The sequence below is a fragment of the Rhinolophus ferrumequinum genome, chromosome 8 (assembly GCF_004115265.2).
Source record: "Rhinolophus ferrumequinum isolate MPI-CBG mRhiFer1 chromosome 8, mRhiFer1_v1.p, whole genome shotgun sequence".
In the NCBI taxonomy this organism is placed as follows: domain Eukaryota; kingdom Metazoa; phylum Chordata; class Mammalia; order Chiroptera; family Rhinolophidae; genus Rhinolophus; species Rhinolophus ferrumequinum.
Window position 1 is genome coordinate 49244708 of NC_046291.1, and position 26789 is coordinate 49271496.

The 26789-nt window shown below is 35.6% G+C and overlaps 1 protein-coding gene across 1 annotated transcript in view; it reads right to left on the reverse strand.

Annotated features, from left to right (window-relative positions):
* MTX2 (metaxin 2) overlaps window positions 1-16901 on the reverse strand; it is a 54910-nt gene extending 38009 nt beyond the window's left edge. The window contains exon 1 of the mRNA XM_033112865.1: window positions 16669-16901. Within this exon, the coding sequence (XP_032968756.1) occupies window positions 16669-16708 (40 nt within the window). The 5' untranslated portion in view covers window positions 16709-16901. The remainder of the gene's footprint in view (window positions 1-16668) is intronic.
* Between the last annotated feature and the right edge of the window lie 9888 nt (window positions 16902-26789).

Sequence of the window (26789 nt, forward strand, 5' to 3'; positions counted from 1 at the left end):
CTATTTGATTAATTCCTCCACTAGGACATAAGCACCATGAATCTAGTGCTCATGTCTGATTTTTGCTTACCACTTCATCCCTAGAACCTAGCACCTAACAGGCAATCAGTAAATGTTGGCTAAATAATGTTTCTTTTTATTATTAGCACTATCATTATTGCTATTATTCTGTTATGTATAGACTAAGAATACAGCAGGGAAGATAAGGAAACTACAGAACACGGCCAAAAAAGGAAACGTGACCCCGAGAACTTCAAGACTACAACCAATAACACTACTGTAAAAATACTGAATGGCTGCCAGAAATAGTGGGCAGAATCTAATTCTATAAACGTACCTATGCACTGACCCTAAAGCTGGAAACTTGTTTGTTTTATATCAAATTATATAGTTGCCATTGGTTATTACCGTTGTAACACTCCTAAGACTAACAAAAGGCCCTCAAACCATCTGACAATCTCACTATTCTCCTTTCTACACTCTGTAACTCTTAACCCAGGGATCACCACTTTTTAAAATCTCGTGTCCCCATCAATAAAATATTTGAGCATGCAGGGCCAAATAGATTTAGAAATCATATGGTTGGTATTCCTGAGCTAATAAATCACACACTAAAAAAGAGAGTTAAAAATAAATTGAAATTCAAATTCCAGTATTTTCTTCCTGTGCTTCAAAAGGACCGTCTTGCATAATAAGGGTGTATACACTCCACCCCACTTTGGAAAACACTGTTCTAATTAAATAACTACTTACTTGAAGCTTTAGCAGAAAACCCAGCTATTCATGTACCCTTGAACAAAAAAGAATCTTCCTCTATTTTAGTGAAATCGTCTTTTTTGACCACAGAAAAAGCTTGGAAAGAAAACACACAAATTAATGGAGCGGAGAAGGGGGGGCGGGGGGACGACCCGGGGGTAACCTGCCTACCTAGCTACCTAACAATAGGACCTTCGTATCCTACCAGAGTACTTAAAATTTCCCCCTTACACTTCATACTTTCTCACCCTCATGACTTTGCTCCAATTGTTCCCCTCTGTTCAAAATACTCCTTCACCAGCACAAACCCTATGCTTTTTCCAAGACCAACTTTAAATGCTACCTCCATCAAGGCTTTTTTAACTAAACAAATCTAATTTCTCCTTTATTTATACTGTCCATAGCAGTTTGTACTTGTCTTAGATCATATATTACTTTCTACTCTATTCTATTATTATGTCAGTATCTTATCTCTATTTCCAGTAAGTTCCTAGAATGTGAAAAAGTCCTATGGTCCTGAGATTATTTATTAATGACTTGGCCTCTCAACCGCTGTAAACTGAATACGGCATTTCCAGTAATATATGCTAAAATATGAAATTCAAATTAAGCAGAATTTTTTTTTGGAGGGTGGGTCTAAATATCACTTAAAGCTAGTATCTTTATTACGAGAGCTCCAAAGTAAAACTACCCACCTTTCAGGAATAAACACAATAAGAAACTATGGTATCATTTTCACACCAAAGCAGTAACCTTCTAAAGTACTCTTAGTGACCTACATTAACTCATTCTTTAAATTAGAATGACTTCTTATTCCCTAGCAAAAGACCCATAAAAGTTCCTATCATTTTTATAAAGAAATATGCCTATTTTACAGATATAAACATCTAAAGATAAAGCAAATATCAGAGGACCACATAACTAAGTTTGCATCCAATTAAAGTTATTAAGTCTTTTACCCACTTAGTCCTTTACCTGCTTTCCAATCTTGCCTAGGCAAAGTGACTATTTTACATCTAGCATCTCTTTTACCAGGAGCAAAGGAGATGCCTCTTAACCTTTCAGTCTTCAGTGGAGTGGAGAGTTTTCTTAATCCAAATAAGTGTTTTTAATTTTTTTCAAAGAAACTTTCTTCTTTCCTAACAGTATTTATGTTGGAGGAGAACAAAGTTTTAAAAAATGAGAGAGGACACATATGCTTGGACATCTGAAAGCCATAAGATAAACTAAATAATGTATAATTAAATAAATTAGTGTTAGAAATGCACATATCATAAAGCAACACCCACAGCACCCCCCAAAAAACCATATTTGTTTCTCATTTAATTATCTTTAAGGTACCTACTATTTTTAAGCTTTATCAACCAATACAATATAGCAAAAAAATAATATTCTTTACTGCTAATCCATTAAATTTTTTAGAGTAATGGCCACTGGCCAATAAATTCACATATGTATACCCTTAGATCTCTTAAGGACTCTACATTTTACCTGCAGTATTCTCCCAAGTATCAAGCTGGATGACAAGTCATTCTGGTGGCAGATAATCTACCTATTCCATTCAATTCAGGCTATTTCACAGTATGAAAGGTCATGCTTTGATCTAACAAGTCTAATTCCTAAATCCATCTCTTGACTATCTAATCTAAGAGGACAAGAGAAGGGCCACGAAAAGAAGTGCCCTCTGTTGTTGTTTTTTAAGTTTTGCATTCTTAATGTATGAGTCCTCTGGCATAAGAATGTAGGTGAAGATATAATTTGTAGAATAATAGGCACTAATATTATATGCTGCTTCAATACTGTCATATTTCCAATCCATCAAATTGATTAATGCTATAATAACTGTACACAAACCTATCATTTGTGCACTAATGAAGTCAAACCCAGTTTATCCTTAGGCAACTTGATTCCAAAAGCTCACAGATGTCATGCCTTCAGCTTCCAAAGACGATGTAGACAGTGTTATACAAAAGGAGTAAGAAACATGTGTAGTGTTATCTCCAAGATTGGATGGCTTTCTGCCAAAGGTGTAAATGCAAAAAGTAATATAACAAAATGCTCAAAAAGCATTTGGCAGTTCCTAAACATGGACAAGTTACTGCAAGACGCAGACAAAAGAAGGAAATAAATTTACTAGTTTGACATAAATACTATACTGATGATCTCGGTGATACCAATACAGACATTAGTTTTAAAACCTATCAAGTTTTAGGCAGTCATGATCTGAAGGCTTCATTTAAAATAGATTTTGAAGATATTTGGACTTAAAATATGATGACATGTGACTTTATCAAATCTAGAATTTTAAGAGCTATATATTAGATTCAACAGCAATTCAACCTGCAAATACAGTACAAATCAAAAATAACACTATATACCAAAAAACACTGATAGTGAAATGATTAAATGATGCCCCTAGCTACTGCTTCACAGGGAATGTTTAATGGTATTACACAGGACGTGTAAGCAGGAAGTGACTCTTCCCACAGAAGGAGTTTAAAACCAATCTGCTATCACCTCAACAGTCAGAGATGGATGTTCATGTCAGAAGTGGCTCACGGTGGAAAACGGAGAAGCACAGTGTAACGCTGTCATTTCCATAAACCTAAAAATCTGGCAGGTAACATTTTGTAACATTAGTGGTAAGGCTACTGTCTTAGTCCATTTGGCTGCTGTAACAAAATACCACAGATTGGGTGACTTATAAACAACAGAAATTTATTTCTCACAGTTAGAAGGCTGGAAGTCCAAGATCAGGATGCCAGCCTAATCAAATTCTCGTGAAAGTCCTATTCTAGGTCACTGCTGACTTCTCACTGTGTCCTCACACGGTGGAAGGGGCAAGGGAGCCCTCCGGAGCCTTTCATATGAGCACTAATCCCAATCGTGAGGGCTCTGCCTTCATGACTTAAGCACCTCCTAATGGCCCTACCTTGGGGAATAGGATTTCAGTACATGAATTTGGGGCGGGGGGGAGGACACAAAAATTCAGGTCATAGCAGTTACTTAAAAAATATACTGCAAGCAAGCACAGATACAAAGACTAAAGACTACCTTAGATTGAAATAAGCACCCCAAAGCAACAAGTAGACATTCTAGGACAGACTGGAGAAGTGTCAGACACAAATACAAAGGGATTCCCAGACTCTGGAAGAAGAGTCACACTGAACTACTTCCTTGGCTACAAGTTATCATCACTCCTTACCAAGAAGAAACTTGTTGACTGTCATCAGAATTCACTGTATGTTATTTATTGCTTGTTGTATATAAATATGTATACTAATTTGTACATAGCTCTCATTTTAGAAAGTAAATTTAGCCACATTCTACAAATCTGCTTTATCATTCATTTAATAAATACTCCCAGAATGTATATGTATTTTGCCCCCACAGAAGGTGCCAGACCCCATTCTAAGAACTAAAGATGGAATTATAAAAAAAAATCAAGTAACTGCCTTTAAAGCACTTAGATTTGAGCAGCACCATGTGGCCTATGTCCATATCTGTTGCCTTTATAATATTTCAAGTTAAAAACTGGCAAATACTGGAGTCTATATGACTATGAAAATAAAGATTCTATGATAGATTCATAACAAGGTTTAATTCTGTTTGGTCGACATATTACATAAAACTAAGAAAAAATTACATACAACAGTGAACATCCTCCATATGCCAAATGAATGTCAACTCACTGAGCCCATGATAAATAAATCATATCCCACAAATCCCTCTTCAATATCTTCAACCACACATTTATTTATAACAAAGTGGTAAACAAAAAATTAAAATGACCCAAAGTGAAGGCCATGAATGAATGATATAGTAGAATTAAAATCGAAGGCAAATGGATGCTAATATCCTGCCATTTGGGAAGCAGAGGACAGAAAGCAAAAGAGACGGAAAATTCAAGAAATCTAGTAGAGGGCAGAATCTCCCCTCACAACCAACACTGGAGCCCAAATGAAACTAGAGAATTATGAGAATATATCTTTTTCTGGTCAAACACTACCTGGACTTCTATCCAGGCAGCTGATGGTGATGGTGATGGTGATGGTGATGACGGTGATGGCAGTTAAGATTCCTGAAGACTCATAAAGCTGACAACCAGAATATATAAAGAACTTTTACAAATCAATAATAAAAAAGGCAAAGAACCCAAAAATATTTCATGGGCATAGGATTTGAATAGACACTTCTGCAAAGGAGATACATGAATGGCCAACAAGCACACGAAAAGATAATATCATTAGTCACTAGGGAAATACAAATCAAAATCACAAGATACCGCTTCACATCCACTAGAACGGCTATAGTCAGCAAGACAGACAAAATAGGATGTGGAAAAGTTGGAACTCTCACACATTGCTGGTAGAAATATAAACCATTTAGTAGTTTTTCAAAATGTTAAGCACAGAATTACCATAAAAAACATATCTACACAAAGCCTTGTACATGAATGTTCACAGCAGCATTATTCACAATAGTCAAAAAGTGGAAACAACCCCAAAAAAACATGAACTGGTGAATGAAGAAACCAAATGTGATATAGCCATATAATACTATTCGGCAATAAAAAGGAACCAAGCATTGATACATGCTACAACACAGATGAACGTCAAAAGTATTATGCCCAGGAAAAAAACCAAGACACCGAAGAAAACATATTGTATGATTCTATTTATATGAAATGTTCAGAACAGGAAAATCTATAGAGACAGAAAGTAGATGAGTGATTGACTTAAGCTGGGAATGGAAAGTGACTGCAAATGGGCAAGGGATTTCTTTTTGAAACGGTGGAAATATTCTACAATTAATCTGTGGTAAGAATTAGAACTGTAAATAATACTTTAAAAATCCTTGACTTGTACACTTAAAAGGGTATGTAAATTGTATCTCAGTAAAGCTGAGGTAAATAGAAAATATTAACACACTGCATGTATTGTGCACTTAAGTACCTGACATATTAATTATCTCACAACTGTACAAGGTAGACACTATTATTATTATCCCTATTTAACAATAAAACTGAGGCACAAGCGTAAGTAATTTGCCCAAAGTCACACTACTAGTAAGTGACAAGAGCCAGGGTTTGAACCCAGGTAGTCTGGTAGTCAGTGAACACACACCTGTATTAGCTAACCTCTTACAGAGCCCACAATAAACATTCTTAGGTAATAATGAATTATTAAAATTAAAGCAATTATAATCATCCTACAACAGTGGTTCAACCCTCAGTGTAAAAGAATCCCCAGAGGAACTTCATAAAATGGTGTATTTCTTCCAAACCCAAAACTCAGAAATGATGATACTACAGAGATCAGGACCAAGAAGCCAAACTTGCCACAAGCACTCCCGGTAAATCTGCTGCAGACAGACTGTGAACACCACAAAACAAGGCCATCCCGGGGACGCAGAATGCGCTTGAAATAAGATTAAGTTCTTTTCACCTCTTCCACTGATTTGCCTCAAAGAATGTGGTAGTGAGGATCTGTGTAGATTAATTTCATTCAAGAATATTTTGCCCATCTTATTCTACTTAAGTATTTGTGGATATGGCTTAAAGCCATGTTTTACAGCATACCTTAGTAACATGGGGTAACTTTATACTGTTCCAGAACAAGCCCTTTGGGATTAATGAACTGAGGCTTCACTTATTTTGGAACCAAAGTGGCTAATGATAGTTTCTCCATTAGATATAATCAATAAGGAAAGTAAAATTAAGTTAGTAATAATGAGACCTGAACATGAACCATCTAAACGTATCTATGTAAAACTAGAGATGAATTTCAAAATGGTATTCAAGGATCAGTTTCCTAAAAATGACAAACTTCTCGAAGTTAACAAGGGTCCAGAAAACAAATTCACATCATCATCAAGCCAATAACTGAGGGTAAAGTGAATACAAGTTAAATTTAAAACCGTCCATTCTTTCTTAGTATGTACGTATCATTTTCTCAAATGCTTGTGTTTAGACTTTGTCCCATTATAAAAATGAACAACCATTTTTCATTAACTTCCAATAAAAAGTAGGCCAATTACATGTGATTATGAATAGATATGAACCTTGTGGCTAGGACTTAAAATTTGAATTTTTAAAAAATGGCAATCTGAAATTCACAAAAGAGGAAACACGAACACCATGTCTGAGTTTTTCTCAGAAACAGAGATGAATATGAGATCACTAGCAGAACTATACAAAAACAGCTAGTTAAGATTAAAAGTGCAATTTCTGGCCAAAAACCAGAGAAAAGACAAACAGCCCCAGGCAAGTATCAGACCTCAGCAATGTAACAATGTTAACCTTCAAAGGTTTCATGGTTCTCTAAATCTAATCCTGGAAAACCGAAAATAGATTTCCCTCAAACTAAGGAGCAACTCTCCCCACTACTCTAAGCCAAACACAATCACTGTAATAACAGCATCTATTGTTTTTTTAAGTATCTACTATGTACTCATTATTCTAAGTACTTTACACATACTGTCCCCCATTAAGCAAGGTAACCAAAGAACCCCTCCCTAACTCCTCCCAGCTAGCCATGAAACAGAGGATTCCCTACAAAGGATTTGACCTCCTGAAATCTTGGCAGAACTGCAAGATGCCCCAGAACCAAAACAAACACAAAAAAACAAAAAACACTACCCACAAGAAATAAGATAACATAACATAACCATCACAGAATCCCTTCATGAATAGGAGCCAGGGTAGAAAATCCTCAGAGACGAAGGAAAAAAAAAATATGTGCAGCATTTAGCTGAACACACACATTATTAAACTTCCAAAATGTACCAGAGGCTATAATAAAAAGATAAAGATGAAGATAAAACTGTCATTGCTTTCTAGAATCTAATTTTGTTGAATGGGTGAGGGACACAGAGCTGGGGACATGGAGTTTGAGAATAAAAGGGGACAGATACACGACCGTTTACAATACAGTAAGTGAATACAGGTGGTGCTGGGCAAATCATAGGTCTGGAACACAGACATATCTGGGTTCCCCTCCCAACTCTACAACTTATCGTCTGAGTGAGGTTGGCCAAGTTGCTTGACCTCTTCTTGCCTCAATTACCTCATCTGTAAAAAGGACAAACATTACCTACTTTGTAAGGTTGTTGGGAGAATAAACTTGGATAAATTATGTAAGAGCCACATACAGTCTCTCGCTCACAGAATGTACTCAATCAATAATTATGAATATAAGCATCAGACCAGAAGTGCATCTAAAGCACTACAGGAATCCTCTTGAAGAAATAAAATCTGCCTAAGGAAGACAGGGAAGAATTCACAAGAGGAGATGAAATCTGAACTAGGTCCAAAAATTAATCACAAGTGTGACAGACAGAAGGTGGGGGGCAGGAAGAGGAGTTGTTCACTAAAAATCTAACACCCTTAATTCAGTTTGAGAGAAGGAAGGTAAAATGCTTGGTAAAGACATCCTAAATTAGCATTTCTATTACAGAATTCACCACTTTGTACTGAAATTATGTGTTTCAATGCGTGTAAGTTTATTTTATATCTGTCTTTAAACTGCACTCTATGATTTCTAAAACATATCTTCCTTTCTGAATATTTATATTAAAATTATTTTACCTTCCCCAACAGCCACTAAATGACACTATGGGAAAATCAGTACAAGTATATGGTAAGAAGGAGAAATATGTTTTAGGAGAAAATACATCAAGAATAATTCACAATCTCAACTAAAGAATAAATATTAATTACCACTTACATAGATAACTTACATAACTAGTTCTTATTCACTAGCCAAACCAGAATGTTAAATTGATCAATAATAAAAATAACAATAAGTGTCTAATGAAAAACATACAGTAATTTTTCTTTTTACCATATTTCTTATTGATGTATCTTTTTTAAATTTATAAAATAAGAAAATTAGGAATAGTACTTATAATTCATGATTCCAAAACATTTTCCTATAACATAAAGGCTAATAATCAAAAGAAAAGAAGGTCAATAAAAGGCCTCATTAAAGCATCATTAAAGGATCACCTGCCAATGTTACCTTACAGAAATAAATGCGGGAGTAATGGTGGTCTCTTCCTGTCTAACAAATGATACAATTTATTTGTATGAGGTTCTAGTCAGGGCTCTAAGTTTGACCAGGTCATGAAATATGACATGAGGAGAAAATTCTATTATAATATCTAAGGACACTGTATTCACTGGGATAAATATACACAACTATAGACCACAAAAGTCTTTTTTTAAATCCAAAGGCAGGTTAAGTCATGAAGAAACTTCTTTGGTTTACAAAAGTTCTTAGAGATAAAAATATACAATCAGCACAAAAACATAGCTAAATGTATAAGCACAATGAAATGCCTTTTATGGTTCTATTTTGCTAAAGCAGTTAGTTAATGGGAACTGCCATGTAAAATGATTTTTTTTATGAAAAGCATCTTCTTTATTACTAGCCAATCAAATTTCATTTTTATTACTGATGTAGAAAAGTTCAAAACCATGATTCATTTATAGAGCATACAAAAATAAGAAAAGTGTTCAAGAATAGAGGATCATTTACAAAGCATTAAAAAATTAAAACGTGCATTTCTCTTACTGGCAAGGCAAATACTTCTACATATAAATGTCTGGAGCTGGATTTGCTGAATATTGTAATGTCTGTCTTTGAACAAAAAATGAGAGCCTGAATTTAATATCTCATCTCCATTTGATATCTTCAATCCGTCTGATAACTAGTTATCAAGAAATTTCAAAAATGTTTGAAAAATGTTAAGAAGTTTGATGATGTTTTCTTTGAATTTTCACTCAAATATGGAAAGCTTGAGCTAACGTTAATAACTCAAATGTCTTCCAGAAACGAGACTGACAAATTTTATGGGGCACCCATCACCAAAATCTCTTAAGTTAAAAACTAAAAATCATGTAATTTCGGAGTATAAGATGTTAATAAAGCATGTAAGAAAATAAAAACTCACATTATGTTTAACTATGGACTATTTCAAGATCTGAAACAAGCCTTTCAAGTGATCATAACATCATTATCAAAGTTTTCTAAAAGGCAACAAAACACTGCCTCTAAGAATTTGGCTTCCAACCTATTCATGAATACAAGCATGATAAACTAGGCCACACTGCTGTCAATAAATTGCACTTTGCCTCTACTATGAAGGATAACCATGCTTGGCTTCTCCATCTGCCCCTTCAATATCTACTTCACATGTGCCAGCTTGATAAGCACTACAGTACGAGACTATTCATGTAACTAATATGAATTTAAAAAGGTTCTCTAAAATGTGACAGCCAGTTCAATAACTTCTCAATAATTCCTCAGTGCCTTCCTCAACATTGGAGAATCCTCACAATACTGAGCATAAATAACAAAGTAACTTTACTTTTAAGAACAAAATTATTAAACGCGTTGTATTTTTTTCAATTATCTGTTGCAATTATCATCCTTAGATATTAACACATGCAGATACAAGAGCCTTGATTATCATTTTCTTCATTCTCAATAAATCTTGTGAACAACAGATCACTTCTATTTTACAAAGGACTTTTAACCTATGTTTTCCACTTCTTTGTGCCCCTAGAATCCTTGTGAAATGCTTTTAAAGTACAGATATCCCAGGATTTCTGTGGAAGCAGGATGGAATAGAAACATTTTATTACTGATATAAAAACAAAAATTTTTAAACATGCCTGTTTTGATTATACTCACTTTCAGGATGCTTACATATGGGTTTCATGAAACCCATAAAACTACTTTCCCAGATCATACTATAAATTAATGCTACTGCTAGACTGAAGTTATTAATAAATTTAAATAATTAAGCACCCACATGCTCACAATGAGATAAATGAAATATTCCAAGTCTTCTTTTTTCATCCTTTATATAGCTTTGAGTTTCTAAATAAAGAACAGACAGATATTGCCCTGATTTCAAAAGATTAATAATGACAGTACAATGAAATTAACCAATATGCTTAAAATATAGCAAGGCACTGGGAAAATAATAAGATCATTCAGAAAAGATGGTATGTGAGTTAATAAAAATAAAGACACTGAACATTTTCTGCTGTCCAAAATGGTAATGGGATAACATCCTCAAAGGCTCTTGGGTAATAAAATAATAGAAACTACCATATATTGAACATTTAATACATACCACTCTATACTAGGTGTTTAATATATATTTAAAATAGATTATACTCCTTTTACAAATAAAGAAACTATGGCCTAGAAGGGTCTGCCCAAGACCATAGAACAAGTAAGAGGCAGAGCCGAGCCTAGAACTCAGTTCTTCTCTCTTACTCCAATGATCTTGTCCCTAACCTTTATACTCTCTTACTAAGGGAGCTTCAATTTCCTCATCTAAGACAAGACCACCACCTATCTAACAGGATCCAATAGTTAGTATTCATGATTATGTATATAAATCATCTAGCACAGGGGCTCAAAACTGGACATTTACTCGTAATATCAGTAATCACATAATTATCAGTTATGTTTTTAAGGCTAAAACTGTTTGGCAATGTCTAATGAACAAGCCTCTACTGAAAATAAATCAGAATATATAGAGAGAGGGTGCCAAAAAAATGTATACACATTTTAAGAAAAAGACTGTAATACTCAAAATATACAGATAACAAAAGATGAATAGTCGTGCGTATATATTTTTTGGCACCCCCGGTATATACCTATAACAAAAATTCAATTTTATAATGAAGAGAAACATGACTGGAGTTCATGAAATGTATAATCTTGAAATAAACAGAATAATTTGTTATAGGAGTAATTTTAATCATTGTAATAACTTAGATGTTTTATATTGAAATAAATTACATATTCTATTTATAAATAACTTTTAAAAACTTGACCAGATTTGTATCTTCACACAGGAAGTTAGGGGCAAAACCCAGTAGAAGAGAAAAACTGATAGGTAAACAGCTAACAATAATATTAATGAACACTGAGTGCTTACAGTGTGCCAGACACAATCTTAAGCATCTTACATATTTTCTCATCATCTTTAAATAATCTATAATTATCTTCATCATTCTGCAAATAAAAGGTTTAAAAAGGCAAGTCATTTGCCCAAAGTCACACATTTAGTAAGTGGTTGAGTAAGTACCCAGGTCTGACTTGCACTCCAGAGTCCATGGGCAGTGTGAAAGCAAGCTGAAGGAGGTGATAACACTCTAGGTTTCTCCTGTTTAGTGCTCAATACTTCGCTCTCTTTCTTTTTCATGGATCTGGTGGCACTACGGAGCCCTGCAGCCTGGACCACTCCTGGCACAGGATGGGCAAGTGAGTCAGGCCTGTCCATCACAGTACTCCATCCCTTCCGCTTCAGTGACTGCTCCAAATGTGGTCACACAGCGCAAATGCGGCTACTCAATCCTGCCCTAAATACACTCATACCCACTGACAACTGAAAAAAAAAAAAACTTTTTTAAACAGAAACTCAAGTAATATATTGGAATATCTTGCCATCACAAGAAAAAAGGCAAGTCAAAATTTAAAATACACAGGCTGTTATAAAAGATTTTGAAAACCATTCAATATCCAGGATTATTTGTATCCTTTTTTTTAAAGTTCTAAGTCTACCATATCATCATCTAGAGATCTAAATTACTATTTCAAAACCACAATTTACCATTCCTTTCCATAGTACTAAGTTAAAAGAACAATTCAAATTCCTCGTCCACTTTCAGACCTTTATCCGAAGGAACTACTCAGCAGACACAAATATGTCTACGCAAACACTGTTTATGTAGAGAAAAATCATATATACCTGTGCTTTAGGATGCATCAACTTGGCAAGACTAAACTACATTTTCCAGAATTCCCTTTCCACTATGCTTCCGATTAGGGTGAGCCTGGAGGAACATTCTCTAGGAGACACTGGGAAGACAGAAGGGAGGCAATAGCCACTCTGTAGCATACAAAACACCTTCTCCCAGTTATTCAAACACTGACCTAGGAGCTGCTGTGAAGAGATTTTGCTGACATAATTGAAGTCCCTGATCAGCTGACTTTACATTAATCAAAAGGCAGATTACCCTGGGTGTACCTGATTTAATCAGCTGAGATCAAACACTGCAAGCAGCACCTACGGCACTGCCTGTGCTCTCTCTTCCTTCTGGATATCCCCTTGCTGGCTGCCTGCCTGTAGACTTGGTACTTGGTTGGTCAAGCCCCACAACAGCATAAACCAATTCTCTCTCTCTCTCTCTCTCTCTCTCTCTCTCTCTCTCTCTCTCTCTCTCTCTCTGTGTGTGTGTGTGTGTGCACGCGCACGCACAGAGATAGAGACAGAGGCAAGAGATCCTACTGCTTCTGCTTCTCTGGTTGAACCGATCAAAACAACACCCTAAATACCCATCAGAATAAGACGAAATAAATTATGATTTCATTACAATCAAATACTATCCAACCATTTAAAAATGATGATGTATAATTCCATTCAGACATGGAAAGAAATCTCAATATGTTATATAACAAAACAGGTTATTAAAAAAAAGTATGCATATTTTGTTATCTGTGTCATTTTTAAAAAATAATTTTAGGGAGAAAGAGATAACTTTGCTCACCAAAGTTTAAATGATGATAGGATTTTAAAGTCTTAATCTGGGTGTTATGATTTTAGGTGATTTTTACTTTATTCTTTATATTTTTTTTGGATTGTTTTCATTTTCTACAATGGCCATATTTTCAGGAAAATATTTAAAAAAAAAAAATAAGCCTTTCTCATTTGACAGGGAAAAATGTCAGGTAGACTTACAGGTAAAAATGTGCCCAGAGCCTTAAAGGACAAAAAGGAGTTATCCAAGCAAAGTGGACATTTCAGGCAGAGGGCAACACATAGACACTACAAGTAGGTTAGAAAGGCAAGTGGTCAAGGAAAGGAATGGCAAGAGAGATAGACTTGGACTAATTTATAGTAATTTATAGTAAGTCTGTATCTTATATGCCTCACTCCACCTAATGACAATGGGGAATTAATGAAGATGTTAAAACAAGAGGAGTCACACTTGCATTTTTAGGAAAATAAAAATAACACAAACAAAACCCCACTGAGGCTTGCAATATGGAGACTGTATTGGACGGATACCAGAATGGAAGCAGGGAAACCAATTCAGAGACTACTACAGTAATCCAAGCAAGAAAAGCAGTGGAGATGGAGGGAATAAGTCATTGAGTCACAGTAAGGAGTAAGAACTGAGAGAACTTGGTGGGGGACACACTGGTAGTACAGAGACAGAAGCGGTTCGCTTAAACTGCGGAGTTCAGAGAAGCCTTCCAAAAAGGTGTCCTTATGGAAAAGGCTTTCAAGAGGAGCACAATTTAGGTTGCTACCTAAATCTGTGTCTCCCTGGCTCCCACAACTTTTGCTCAAATAAATAAATGCTTAAAAAAAAAAGAAAGGCTTTCGAGGATATCACAGATATCCTTAAAGGCAAGATGCCTTTAAATGTTTCCAAAAGAAATATCAAACAGTATGTTGGCTCACACTCACTGAAAGGAAGAATAAAAAGCAAAGTGCTAGATACATTCAAAATTAGAGCTCTCAACTACAAAAAGTTATCATAGGACTATATATGTATATATCTCAAATCTTTTAAGACTGACCTCTTCCAACAAAATCATATTACTGCCAGAAATAGAATATTCTGAAGTTGTTGGATTTGAGTTACACTTATAAGTCACTTACAAGTCAAACATAGGGTTTCATACAAGCTATTATTTTAGCTGCCCTTTTTTTCACTGCTTGCCAAACTAAAACCTTTTAAATTTTTAAAATTACAATCACTTAAATTACAGAAGTAAAATATTCTCACTATAACAATTCAAACAGTTCAGAAATATGGTTCCTCTACCCTCTACCAATGCCCTACCCTTATTACCCTCAAATCACTAATTAAAATTAATTGAATATTCTTCTATGTATTTTTTGCTTATATATGCATGTTTAAATAGGGTTTATTTAATAATGGGTTCATACTATATGTATATTATTCTATAAGTTGTTTTGACTTAAAATAAGCATAGCTTTCAAGCTAATATATTTAATAGGTGTACCTCTTCATTTTCAGTATCTGTAATAATGTGGGCATACCACAATTTGATATATAATTAGAGGACATTTCTGGTTTTTGCTATTACAAATAATGCTACAATTCGTATCGCTGTATGATTCTCCTTTTTCTGTATATTTCTTTATACTGGTCCTTACATTTCTATCAGATAAATGCCCTGAAGAATTTCTGGGTCAAAGGATTGCATTTTAATAAATATAGTGATATTACATTCTCCAAAAGTGGTAACAATTTACAGACTCACCAATAATTTGAGGGTAACTTTTCCCATTCCCTTGTCAGTACTTCAAATTATCATATTCATTTTTCCCCATCTGACAAGGTAGAAAAACTGTTATCTGCTTTTAGTGACAAAGAGCATCTTTTCGTATGTTCACTGTCCATTTGCATTTCCCCATGTAGATCTTTAATTCATCTGGAATTTATTCTAGCAGTCATATGACCTAGAAGTTGTCCCAACACCATTTATTGAATTATCCATCTTTAAATGCCTCCGCCTAGAGTAACAGATCATTACAAATAGCTAAGATGGCAGACAGATAAAATGCCTAGAAATTCTTAAACTTCACAAACTGAAGCAAAATTCCAAACTTATTAAAAGTTTATTAAAAGACATTCATCAATTTTTTCTTTAAAAGAAAGCACACATTGGGACACAAGCATACAGTATACCAATATCAGCATACACTGTGAAATGGTTGATTTTTTTAACATAGCAGCAATCTAAAATAAATCAATGATTTAACTTTTTTAAATAAATGGTAAAATATAGATAATTGTTTTAAATCTCAATATTATTCATTATTTCATAATGAATCATAAATATTTGAGCACGAACTGACGGGCACAGGGCACAATGGAGCACAAAACTGGTATGATCCCTGCTTTCAGGAAGTTTGCAATCTAGTGGGAGCTTCCCTCTCTCCTAGAAAACAATGTATTTACTTTAAGTGACAAAACGAAAAAAAGAAATGTATGTTCACACAAATGCAGGGCAATTAAAAACATTTTGGCAAATTTTATGATACACTCAGTATTTTCCATTTCCAAAATACTACCTTATTTCAAATGTATCTATTCACCCTGGTGGCTGTCTCTACTCATACTGAAAATACTGCTAAGAAGAGTAACTCCATTTAAAGATTAACTATTACACATCAACCTACAATACGTATGTCTAATCTCCTCATTTTCTCAACAATATTTAATTTCTTTCACTACAGTAAATACAAACCTCAATAACAAAAAAAGTACAGGTCTATTTACATCAGCAATGTTCAGTCTATCAAATCAAAGGTGTTTCTCAAAAGTTCACGTAGATTTAAAAATGTTTCAATTAATCCTAGAGACCTAGCAATGGCAGTATTGTGTCGCTTGGAGATGAAACAAGAACTTTGGTGGCCCCTCAATGACAAGAGGCTATTCATTAGTGACAATCACCTTAAAGTTTAGGTCCCACGATCAGGCTGCCCCCACTCTTCCAAAGAAGCCTTGGGATGTTTGGCCACGCCCCCCACCTCAATCCCAACCCACCGCCTCCTCCACGCACCCCAGCCTCTCCCGACCAAACAGTGAGCTGGACAAAGCACCGCCCAGGAGAAGCAAACGTGACTCCTACCACTGCAGGGTGACCTTGGCTAAGTGTCTCCCCCTCAGTTTTCTCATCTGTGATATGAGGCTGGTACTCCGTACGCGCCTCCATCCGTAGGCCTGGGTCCAGCATCTAATGCCCACAAAGCAAGGGGAAAGCTGCAGCCCTAAACCCACGCTGCTTTTCGCGGCTGCCCCGCCCCAGCCCTGGCCTGCGTCTGCAGTCCGCGGCCACGCGCTACCTGCGATCTGCGAAACGAAGGCTTCCGCCACTAGAGACATGTCGGCTGGGCGGCCCTGCGCCCGCGGGTCTTTCCCCCCGCGATTCTTAGCGTCCTCCTCCGCAACCTGGGCGACTTCTGGCAGCTAACAAGCCTGGCAACGGCTCGGACGTGCAGAGCCCACCACGGCGGCAGTGAAGGCGGCGAGGATCCGTAGGTTACCGCCAGGCCCAGACAGGAACTTCCGGCGCAGCTGACAGCAGCGCGCGAGCGCTTCCGCCGGCCCCGCTTCCGCTCTCCTCCCCCGGCGCGCGGGCCGCTCGCGTTGGGGTCCCGGGCAGTGCCTGGCCGGTGAGCGGTCGCAGGTCCTTGGTTTCCGACGACCCTAGGGTATGGGCAGGGGGACCCCAGAGGTTTTTAGTATCCTTTCTGTAAGCGAGGATTTTGTAAGCAAGAACGTTTTTAAGGAACACTAGATACCAGGCGCTTTAAAAAATATATATAGCATTCTATTTTCATTTCATTTCATCCTCTCAACAACCCAGTAAGATGATATTGTTATCGCCATTTTACTGATAAGGAAACAGGCTCAGAGATTTAAACTGCCTGCTTAGGGAGGCCGCTCAGACCCACGTTAATTTCCTCTGTTCCACTATATTGCTAGGTTGATTAGTCCATAGACAGACATTAGTGTTTAATTATTACTTTATTTCCTTGCTTACCAGAGGGAAAGAGACTTGAACAGCGTTTAAGCTGAGAGAGTTTGCCCTTCAACGCTGCACCCCAAATGAAGCTCATCTTGGAGAATAAATACATTCTCTAGTTTGACACACGCTGCTCCCCTTTGGGGGGGTGGGGGCAGAAAGAGGAAAAAACACTAAAACCTCTAAGGGACTTTTTACCCTTTAACCTAATAACTTCTTAAATTATATACATACAATTAGAGAAAAATCAGAATATGTTACAGATTTAGAGGCATAAAATATTACAAGTGAAACAGACTTCAGAGAGCATCTGGTAGGCCATACTTTTTCTCAAGCATCTAGGAACGAATCCTTCCCCCTGCCTCTTTGAGCTTCTAGGGGTTGCCAGCAATCTTTGGCCTTCCTTGGTTTTAAACATATCTCACTCAAATCTCTTGTCTCCATCATCACATATCATTCTCCCTATGTATCTGTGTCCAAATTTCCCTTTTCTTTTATGGGCATCAGTAATTGAACTAGGGCTCACTCTAATCCAGGATGACCCCATCTTAATTTCATCTGCAAAGACTCTTATTTCCAAATAAGGTCATATTCACAGGTACCAGGAATTAGAAACTTGAATTTATCGTTTTTTCGTTTTTTTTTTTTTTTGGGCAGCGGGAGGTGGGGGAAAGGCGTACAATTCTACCCACTACAGTAAATTCATGTTTTTTAAGGATAAGTCTTATCAGTATTTGCAGCACCCTCTGCAACCAGGAAACTTGTTAAATTAAATTTAAATTTCCCCAAAAAGCTTTACATGGACATAAACAGAGCAGTGTTTTAAGAAGCAGCATCTTCTCACTGGCTGAGATTCAGAGTTGACAAGAGGCTAAGATAATAAGTTTCTGTTTGTGCTGAGGGAGGTAACACTGATAGTAAAGAGTATACTATGCCCAGTTTCCTCCTCTTTATCCCATGGGTAATATGAACCAAGAGAAATGAACTGTTCCAGGTATTTCTGTGTCAACCAAAAGAAAATCTTTCAGTTCCTGTCTGTTCTCTACACAGTGGAAAATTACATATAACCTTTAAAAGTGAAAAAGATCCATCACCTATTCAAGTGCTACTATCAATTTTGGTTTGTCACCATTAAAAAGCTGAAGATAAAATGTTTTGACACATGCAGTGTTTTTTAGATTTCTCCATGTCGTAGAGCCTGTGTGGGAACCTGAACCAAAGTCCTTAGAGAGTACTGAAAATTGGACTGAGGTAACCAAAATCCAACAAGTTCAAAGAGCAGACTGAACCCCCAGTGTGGAAAACCATGGCAAGAGCCAGGGACTCAGCATACAGGCAAGAGAAACTGAGCAAGACAAGAGGCAAAGGCAAATGTACCCCTGAAATTTCAGTAAGTGTCTATGGCTTAGTGCATGGCACATGGATGAACTGGGGTGGCTGAAAGGTACTGGGTTGGGACTGACACCAACTCTGTTCTAGCAAGCTTTTGAGAAAGAACCAGGGATCTGTTGAGGGCACTGTCTGTGCTCAACCCTTTCTTCATTGTAGCCAGGGAAACAGAATCATCAGTGCCATATGTATTCACTTTTTCTCCCTGACTGACGGTTCCTTTGCTTCCCACACAGGCTAATTTAGGCTGGAAAAAATCTATAATGTGGGAGGTCTTTATTACTAAAAATTAAATTCAATAAAATGCAGATGTCTTGACAGTACCCACAAACAAGCTGTCTTTGTAATAAATAGCCAACTAGAGAAAATATATTTATGCATCTATATTAGAACAACTGGCAGCTTTAAAACTGAAGATCTGTTTAAAATCACCACAATTAAGGAAAATACAAGAAAACAAGCCACTGGAATTTTTAAGAATGAGCTTATAAAACAAAAGTGCTAGGGAATCCATATGTTACTAAAAGGATAATCACACAATTACTTAAAATATTAGTGCATGACTTTAACAGCCTTTTTGTTTGCTCTAATAAAATCACTTTTCTCACAAAACTGTTCTGTCATAAGAATATTTTCAAGTCTCTAATCTAGATTTTATGTTACTATATTATAGAAAATATACAGCTATCATAATTAATATGAACTTTATTAAAATTAAAATACTAAGGCATTTTCTCTGAATTTCATTTTTCTCTGATAGAATGTTAATATGTTTTTTAGAATGCTAATTTCTAAATGTAAATATTTTCTTTTTTAAAAAATGCCTGTAAGAGAAAAATTTTGGCTTTGGAGATGCCTTCAAAATTATATAATTTATATGTCAATAATACAATAAATTCTGGCCTTTTTATGAAGTCAGTCCACCTCCCTCCCAGCCTTCATCAACAGAATTAATTATGATTAATTCAATCAATCTAAGTAGAATGTTAACACAGTTAAAACACTGAGGTAGCCAGCTTATGCCCCAGAGTTTTTCCATTCATCTGTTAATAGTTTTCACTTTAAAAACAATGGAACTGGAGACAACTACAAGCAATCGAACCTGAGGTTTACAAAGATTTTTTTAAAGGGTACAGAAATGTGGCAGCCATTCCTCCTTATATTTCTCAATTTCTCTTTCCTCCATTTTGTATAATTCCTAAGAAATCATGGCCAATCCAGGACTAAGTCCTTGCCTTTTTCTCACTCTCTGATCCCAACCTCCTGTATTTTAGGCTAGGACTCCCTCACATGAACTACAGGCGTATGGAACGACCCTTTGGCAAGTATCTACATTATTGATTATAGTGGGCCTAGATACTTTGAATATTAATTGGTTTTCAAAAGAAATTAAAATGCTAAATTTCCAAATTATTCTGCCAAAGTGGGCAGAATATGTATGTTGCCTCACTTTCAAAGCTTTATGTTATTATTGGGAACTGAGTCTTATAACTATATCTACTGAGGGTGCTCTTCACTGGTGGTTGATAAACGTCTTATCTGCAGTTACAGGAACTGAATTAGTTAGGACTTTTCTAGCTGCAAGTTATAAAAACACAATTAAACCTAGCTTAAATAAATTGAAGTTTATTGCCTCATCGTGGCAGAAAAGACACCAGGGTAATTCACAGAACCAAAGGAATAACTCTAGGAACCAGGACCTTAGTGCTTTTGCTCTCTGTCTCTCTCTTCACTTCTCATCTCTGTTCAGCTTTGTTCCTTTTAAGGGGAGACACACCTTCTCCCAGGTGTCAGGAAATATAGCTGCTAGTAGCACCAACCTGACATCTTCCTAGCTGGCAACCCCACCTTCCATATATTAATCCCAGGGAAGAATTATAATTGCTTGAATGTTCTCACTTCTGGATTAAATACCTTATCCAAACGAATGGGTTCAATGATTGACCAGGCCAGGGAGGAATGAAACCCTGTTACAAGAAGGAAATTGGGAGAAAAGATGCTAGGCAGCCAAAACCATAGTACCACAGTCTACAAGAAGAATCAAGAGTGCTATGCTGTGGCTAACGCTTGTTTTAAAACTAGAAAAGTCGTTTAAGCTCTTTAATATTTTTCATTTCACTTCACAAAGGGAGTAATAAAATGTAATGATTCCTTCACAGCCCCCAGGTGGGGGAGGGGAAGAGAAATTCCGGTGATTGTGTTAACTAAAAGAAAGAGCTGAGGATACCTTCAACCGAATTATTATATTTATTATTTATATATATTTATTATATTATTATATTTATGTGCAAGTAACTACTTTCACATACTACATGTAACGAGTTAACTCAACCCTAAATCATTATAGCAGTAAATTTATAGGTTTTCAAAACAAAACAAAAAAACCTACAAAAGCTCTCTTATTCATTGGGGTATATAATGTCCTTCCAGAGCTGGCTAACAAGTATATATTCTTTCTGAAGCTATAAATTATGTGTGTGAACATGACAACATGGAAAACATGAATGATGCAATGTTAAGTAAGAATGGCACAATGTGAAGTGTGTTTTATTGTGAATACAATTATGTAAAAATATGTATATAAAAAAACTGGATGCGATTTCTCAAATATGTTGTATCAAGGGGGTGGGATTTTTATTCTTTTTTTTTTTTTACTGTCTTCTAAATTTTCTATACTATTTTTATGCCATTTTTATCATTTAGAGAAAAAGTGTTTTATCATACTGGAAAAAACTTTTTTAAAGGTGATATTATAGGAAATGCTCTGACCTGTCTACATCCAGGCCTTGTTATTATACTGCCTTAATTATACTGCTAAAAACCTGTCTTAACCTAGCGTCATGTTCCATAGCAGAGAGTCACTCTTATAATAATAATAAGAGAAGAAAATGTGCAGACAGAACAACAAAAGATATTATTGTTTGATTATATGCCCTTATTTAAGACTGCAAATGGGCAAGACACATCTCATTGTGAGACTCTTACTGTTTAATACAGGATGATGTGTTGAACGGGAGTAACTGGCAAACTTTGCAGACTGGTTGTAGACACTCTTGCTTTTGATGATGATTTGGCATTGGTTTTAGACTTTATCTGAGTTGTCATATTTTACCTCATAACCTTTAAACAAAGCGGAAGAGTTGGTGAAGGTTAATTAAGGCACCTGTCTACAACAGGTATGTCACAAACAACTGGCAAAGAGATGGGCCTAAGCAGAAACTTGAAAGGACTCCTAAGCACTTGGAGCCATTTTGAGAAAAAGGTTCCCATGATAAAGAAATGGGTCACCTCTGATGTAAAGTCAGAATCTAGAAGGTTATGCCAAATGACATGGCTCTCGCTATTTTCCTTTGCCTTCTTTTCAAATTAAAATCTATATCAGAGCATCAGTTTTATTCACTCATTCATTCATTCATCAGGTAATTATTGGACCCCATTTCGTAATGCTGAGCCCACAGCTAGATCATGGAGATACCATGGTGCACAAAATTCAGTATCTGCTCTGAAATACAATCTGAGAACATGGATACTATTGAGAAGGTGGACAAGCAAACAAGCCATTTCAACACAGAGTGATAAGGGCTATGAAAGAGCGTCCAAACCTATTTAAAGTCATAGGTAATGTTAATTAAGAAATGTTTTAAGTCGCTGTGTTGCCATAGCTAACACAACTCTTCAGTTTAAGCAAAATGCCCTTGTTAGGATACCGAATGCCTTTCTGAAACTTAGATATACGAAAAATAACTCCTTGAGCTGGGTAAGCTACACTTTCAAGAGCCCAACAGTTCATCAAATATCTAAGTGTTCAAAGGGGTAATGAACAATTTGTCATGTGTTTGAACCTCACAATCTCTCAGAGACATAAGCAACATGCTTCTGTTCATGGAGATTCTATTTTTTTTTTCCTTTCTAGATAAAATGAAAACATCTCACTACATAACTCTTCAAAATTAAAACCAACTATTTTAAGCTGTTGCTCAGTTCAAATTTCAGTGTGAAATGTTTGGTATCTTATCAGCTTTCTTTCTTTCTTTCTTTCTTTCTTTTTTTTTTAACAGTATCCTAGCTATAAAACACAGGAACTCAAAAGGAATAGAAACAACTAATACTGGGTAGCAGCACCTCCTGCTAGTAGTAGCAATGATTCCCATTTTCTCTCTGGAAAGTTTTTTTTTAAGTGACTGAATATTCCTCTCTTCCCTGTTGAACCCTGTCATTCATATGAACCTACATGAGTTTTATCTAGATCGTCTATTTAGTTTTGTCTGTATATTACTGTCAGTAAAGAACCTAACTCCAAGTATAAGAAACACCCAAAAAAATCTGCTTCTGCTTCATTTAAAATTGTACCTATGGTAGTGTCATCAAGCTACTACTCCAATTCAGGAAAAACAGATATTGTATGTGAAGTACTCAAAGCACAATAGATGAATCTGAACTGGATTTTAAGGCTGAAGTATTAAAAACTCAAATAAGAAGATCTTTCACTAACTTAAGAAGGGATAAGAGAATTCGATTTCTCCACACAGGACTCTCCCAATTTTCTCCAAAGGATTTGTCGTTAAAATCCCCCATACCTGAGAAAAGAGAACCTACCTATATATAATGCACCTGTGTACGTGTAGTTGCACACATACATAAACACAAATATGGAAAATAATCTCAGTATGTGAAAATGAGATGAATACAGAGTGAACAAAGATGATATCTAATAAATTTTAAAATAATTATAATAAATTTACTTAGTATCTAACAACAGTTTAAAGATCACGTAAGTCACCTACATACTTTTCTTATGATAAACTAAAAATATACCTTCCAACTTTTCTTTAATGCCCATTATCATGTTGAAGTGTATGTTTACAGCAAGACATAAGGCTTTTAGGAAAAAATGGCATACTGGAAAACACTTTTAGCTTATCGGCCCTGCTAGATCGTGTTGTAGTAAGAAAGCATATTAAGAAAAGTGGATGTTGGATTAAAATGCTCTATAATAGGCCTAAAATTAAAATTAATATCATAGCCTTCCTAGTCGTTTTCAAATTTAAGTTTTTAAGTATTTATGTATGTACTCCTAATACCTAAAGTTATGTCCCATTTTATATCATTGTTTTTAACTTTTGTTTTGAATGTTAGATTTCCAGTAAAAGTGGCAAAAATTGTACAGTTCCCATATATCTTTCACTCAGCTTTTCTAATATTAACATCTAATAATAAAATATATTTTTGTATTTTATATAAATACAAAATTGTATTTATAAATGTAATGCATTTGTATTTGTGAAATTGTATTTGTAAATGTAAAATATATAAAATTATTGAAACCAAGAAATTAACTAATCTACAATCCTTATATTAATTTCTCCAGTTTTCCCACTCACTTCTACTTCTTGTCCAGACTCCCATGTTGCATTTAGTTGTCATGTCTTTAGTCTCCTCCAACATGTGACAGTTGCTCAGTTTTTCTTTTTCTTTGACTTCCACGACATTGACACTTTTGAAAAATACTGGTCAGTTATTTTGTAGAATGGGTCTCAATTTGGGTTTCTCTGATATGTCTTTGATAAATTGAGGTTATGTATTTCGGGCAAGAGTACCACAGAAGTGATGTTGTGCCTTTTTTAGTACATCATATCAGGGATACAAGTAATACATCTTATTACAGGTCATGTTAAATTTGATTACTTGGTTAAGGTGGTGTCTGTGAGTTTTCTCCACTGTGCGGTTACAATTATTTTCTTTGTAATGAATAAGTAAATTATGAGAGATATGTTAAGACTATGCAAAATCCTGCTTCTGATCATACTTTTGTCCACTAATTTTAGTATCCATTCATGACTCTAATCTGCAATAATTATTACTTTGGTGTTTACCTAAGGGTGATTTCCTATTTTCAGCATTCCTTCAACATTTTTTAATTGGAATCCTACAGCAAGGAAAAGCGGTGCCTTATCCCTTTTATTTATTTATTTATTCAATTATTTATTTATATCATTATGGATTCATGCATATTTATTTTATTCTATTGGTTATAATCCAAAACTATCATTGTTTATTTTATTACTCAGATTTCCCCAATACTATTTGCCTAACAGTACATTTTTCAAGTTGATTCCTGTGCCTTTTCAAATGCCCCTATCAATTTTCGAGGATTTCCTTATTTTCTAGCACTAGATGTTCCAGGCTTATTTTGTATTTTCCCTGCTCCAGCCATAGAATCAACCATTTTCAAAGGAACCTGGTTTCTGTTGGTGGAAAATGATATTTAGAAACCAAGACCTGGTTGCTAGCTATGCCAATGCTACTGCTCCCAGGCCCATTCAGTGGACAAAGGTAGAAAGTACATGTGTGTGTAGTAACACACACACATACACACACACACACACACACACATCTATACTTATTTCTAAAACTACCTGTGTGCATGCATGTACATATATACCTATATAAGTGTATATGTATATACACATATATGTGTGTAACTATATAAAATCATGAGTTCATACTGATACCTTCAATTTTAATCCAGCATCATAAAATTCATTCCAGCCTTTCCCCCTTTTTTATTTGTAATTTCTTTCTCTGAAAGTGAGAAACCTGGCTCTCATTATTTACAACATATTTTCTTATTTGTTCAGTCATAGAATATATATAAAGTAGTTTCAGAATTGCAAACCCATACCCCCCCATGAGAAACAAATTTACTACGTAGACTACAATATTTTTGTGAAAGATTTTTGTATTTTGTCTGATAGTTTATGGTCAAAAAATGATTTTCCAACGTTAGGTTAGTTCTTTTCTTCCCCACCTACTTCATGTGATTACGTTATTCACTTAATACACTTAAGTTCATGAATTGCTCTTCATGTTCCATTTGAGGTTTCTCCCAAGTCCTGACTAATTTTAATTATTTATTTGGGGTGGGCGGGAGCATATGAAATACTACAGTGGTTCTCAGAGTCAAAGCAATATAAAAAAACATGCGCAAAGAAGTGTCATTTCCCCCTCATTCCTACAACACATTCTATGTATTTCATTCTCATCCACTCCCTGTAGGTAACCAATCTCATTACTTATGGTTTATCCTTCCTGCATTTCTTTTATACAAATGAGCAGATAAATGTTTGTTTTCTTAAAATCTCTTTCCTTTTTACATGAAGTAGTTTATCTTCTTCAATGTCTTTCTTTTCTCATTATTTTTTAATGTTATCCTGGATATTCTTGCATATTTACTTTTTTACATAAACTTTAATATCAACTCATAGAACACCATTTTAAAAAGCTTGTTGGTATTTTTATAGAAATTGCATTAAATCTATAAATTGATTTAAGGAGAACTGACATCTTTATACTGTAGACTCATTCTACCCAAGAATAGAGGATGTCTTTCCATGTGTTCAAGTCTGCATTTTTGGCTTTCAGGAGAGTGTTTTGAATTTTTCACATCTAGGTTTTGCATGTTTCTTACGAAGTCTATTCCTGGGTATTTAATCATTTTTATTGCTATTAAAATAGGGTTTTCTCTAACTTTATGGACTGTAACCAGTTATTATTTGTGTGTATACTCAGAAAGAGGTACATACTGTGGGAAGAGAAATGTAGACATGTTGAGTTTGAGGTGGCGGCAGAATATACAAGTGAAAGTATTCTGGAGGCATTTTGAGATGCAGAACTACAGCTAGGAGAGATATTAGGGATAGATTTTTAATATATGGGTGATGATTGAAACCAGGAGAGGGAATATGATCCCAAAGAAAGAGAATTATTAAAAAAAAAAAGAACCGTGAGCTGAGGCCTAAACCTTGGAGAAACCCAGGTTTAGGACACAGAGAGGAAGCAGGAGTAACCTCAGAACAAGGGAAGCCACAGAAGCCAAGAAAGAAGAAAGGTCCAGAGAGTAAAAGTAGGCCTCGGTGGCAGAAGTAGCAAAGACAATGCGGCCTGAGCAAATGCCATTAGATGCAGGTAATCCTAGTGTTCTCCAAAGCTTGGTCCCCAGCATTCTAGTTCCTTCAGGATGACAATAGGTATTATCCAAAAATGTTATGG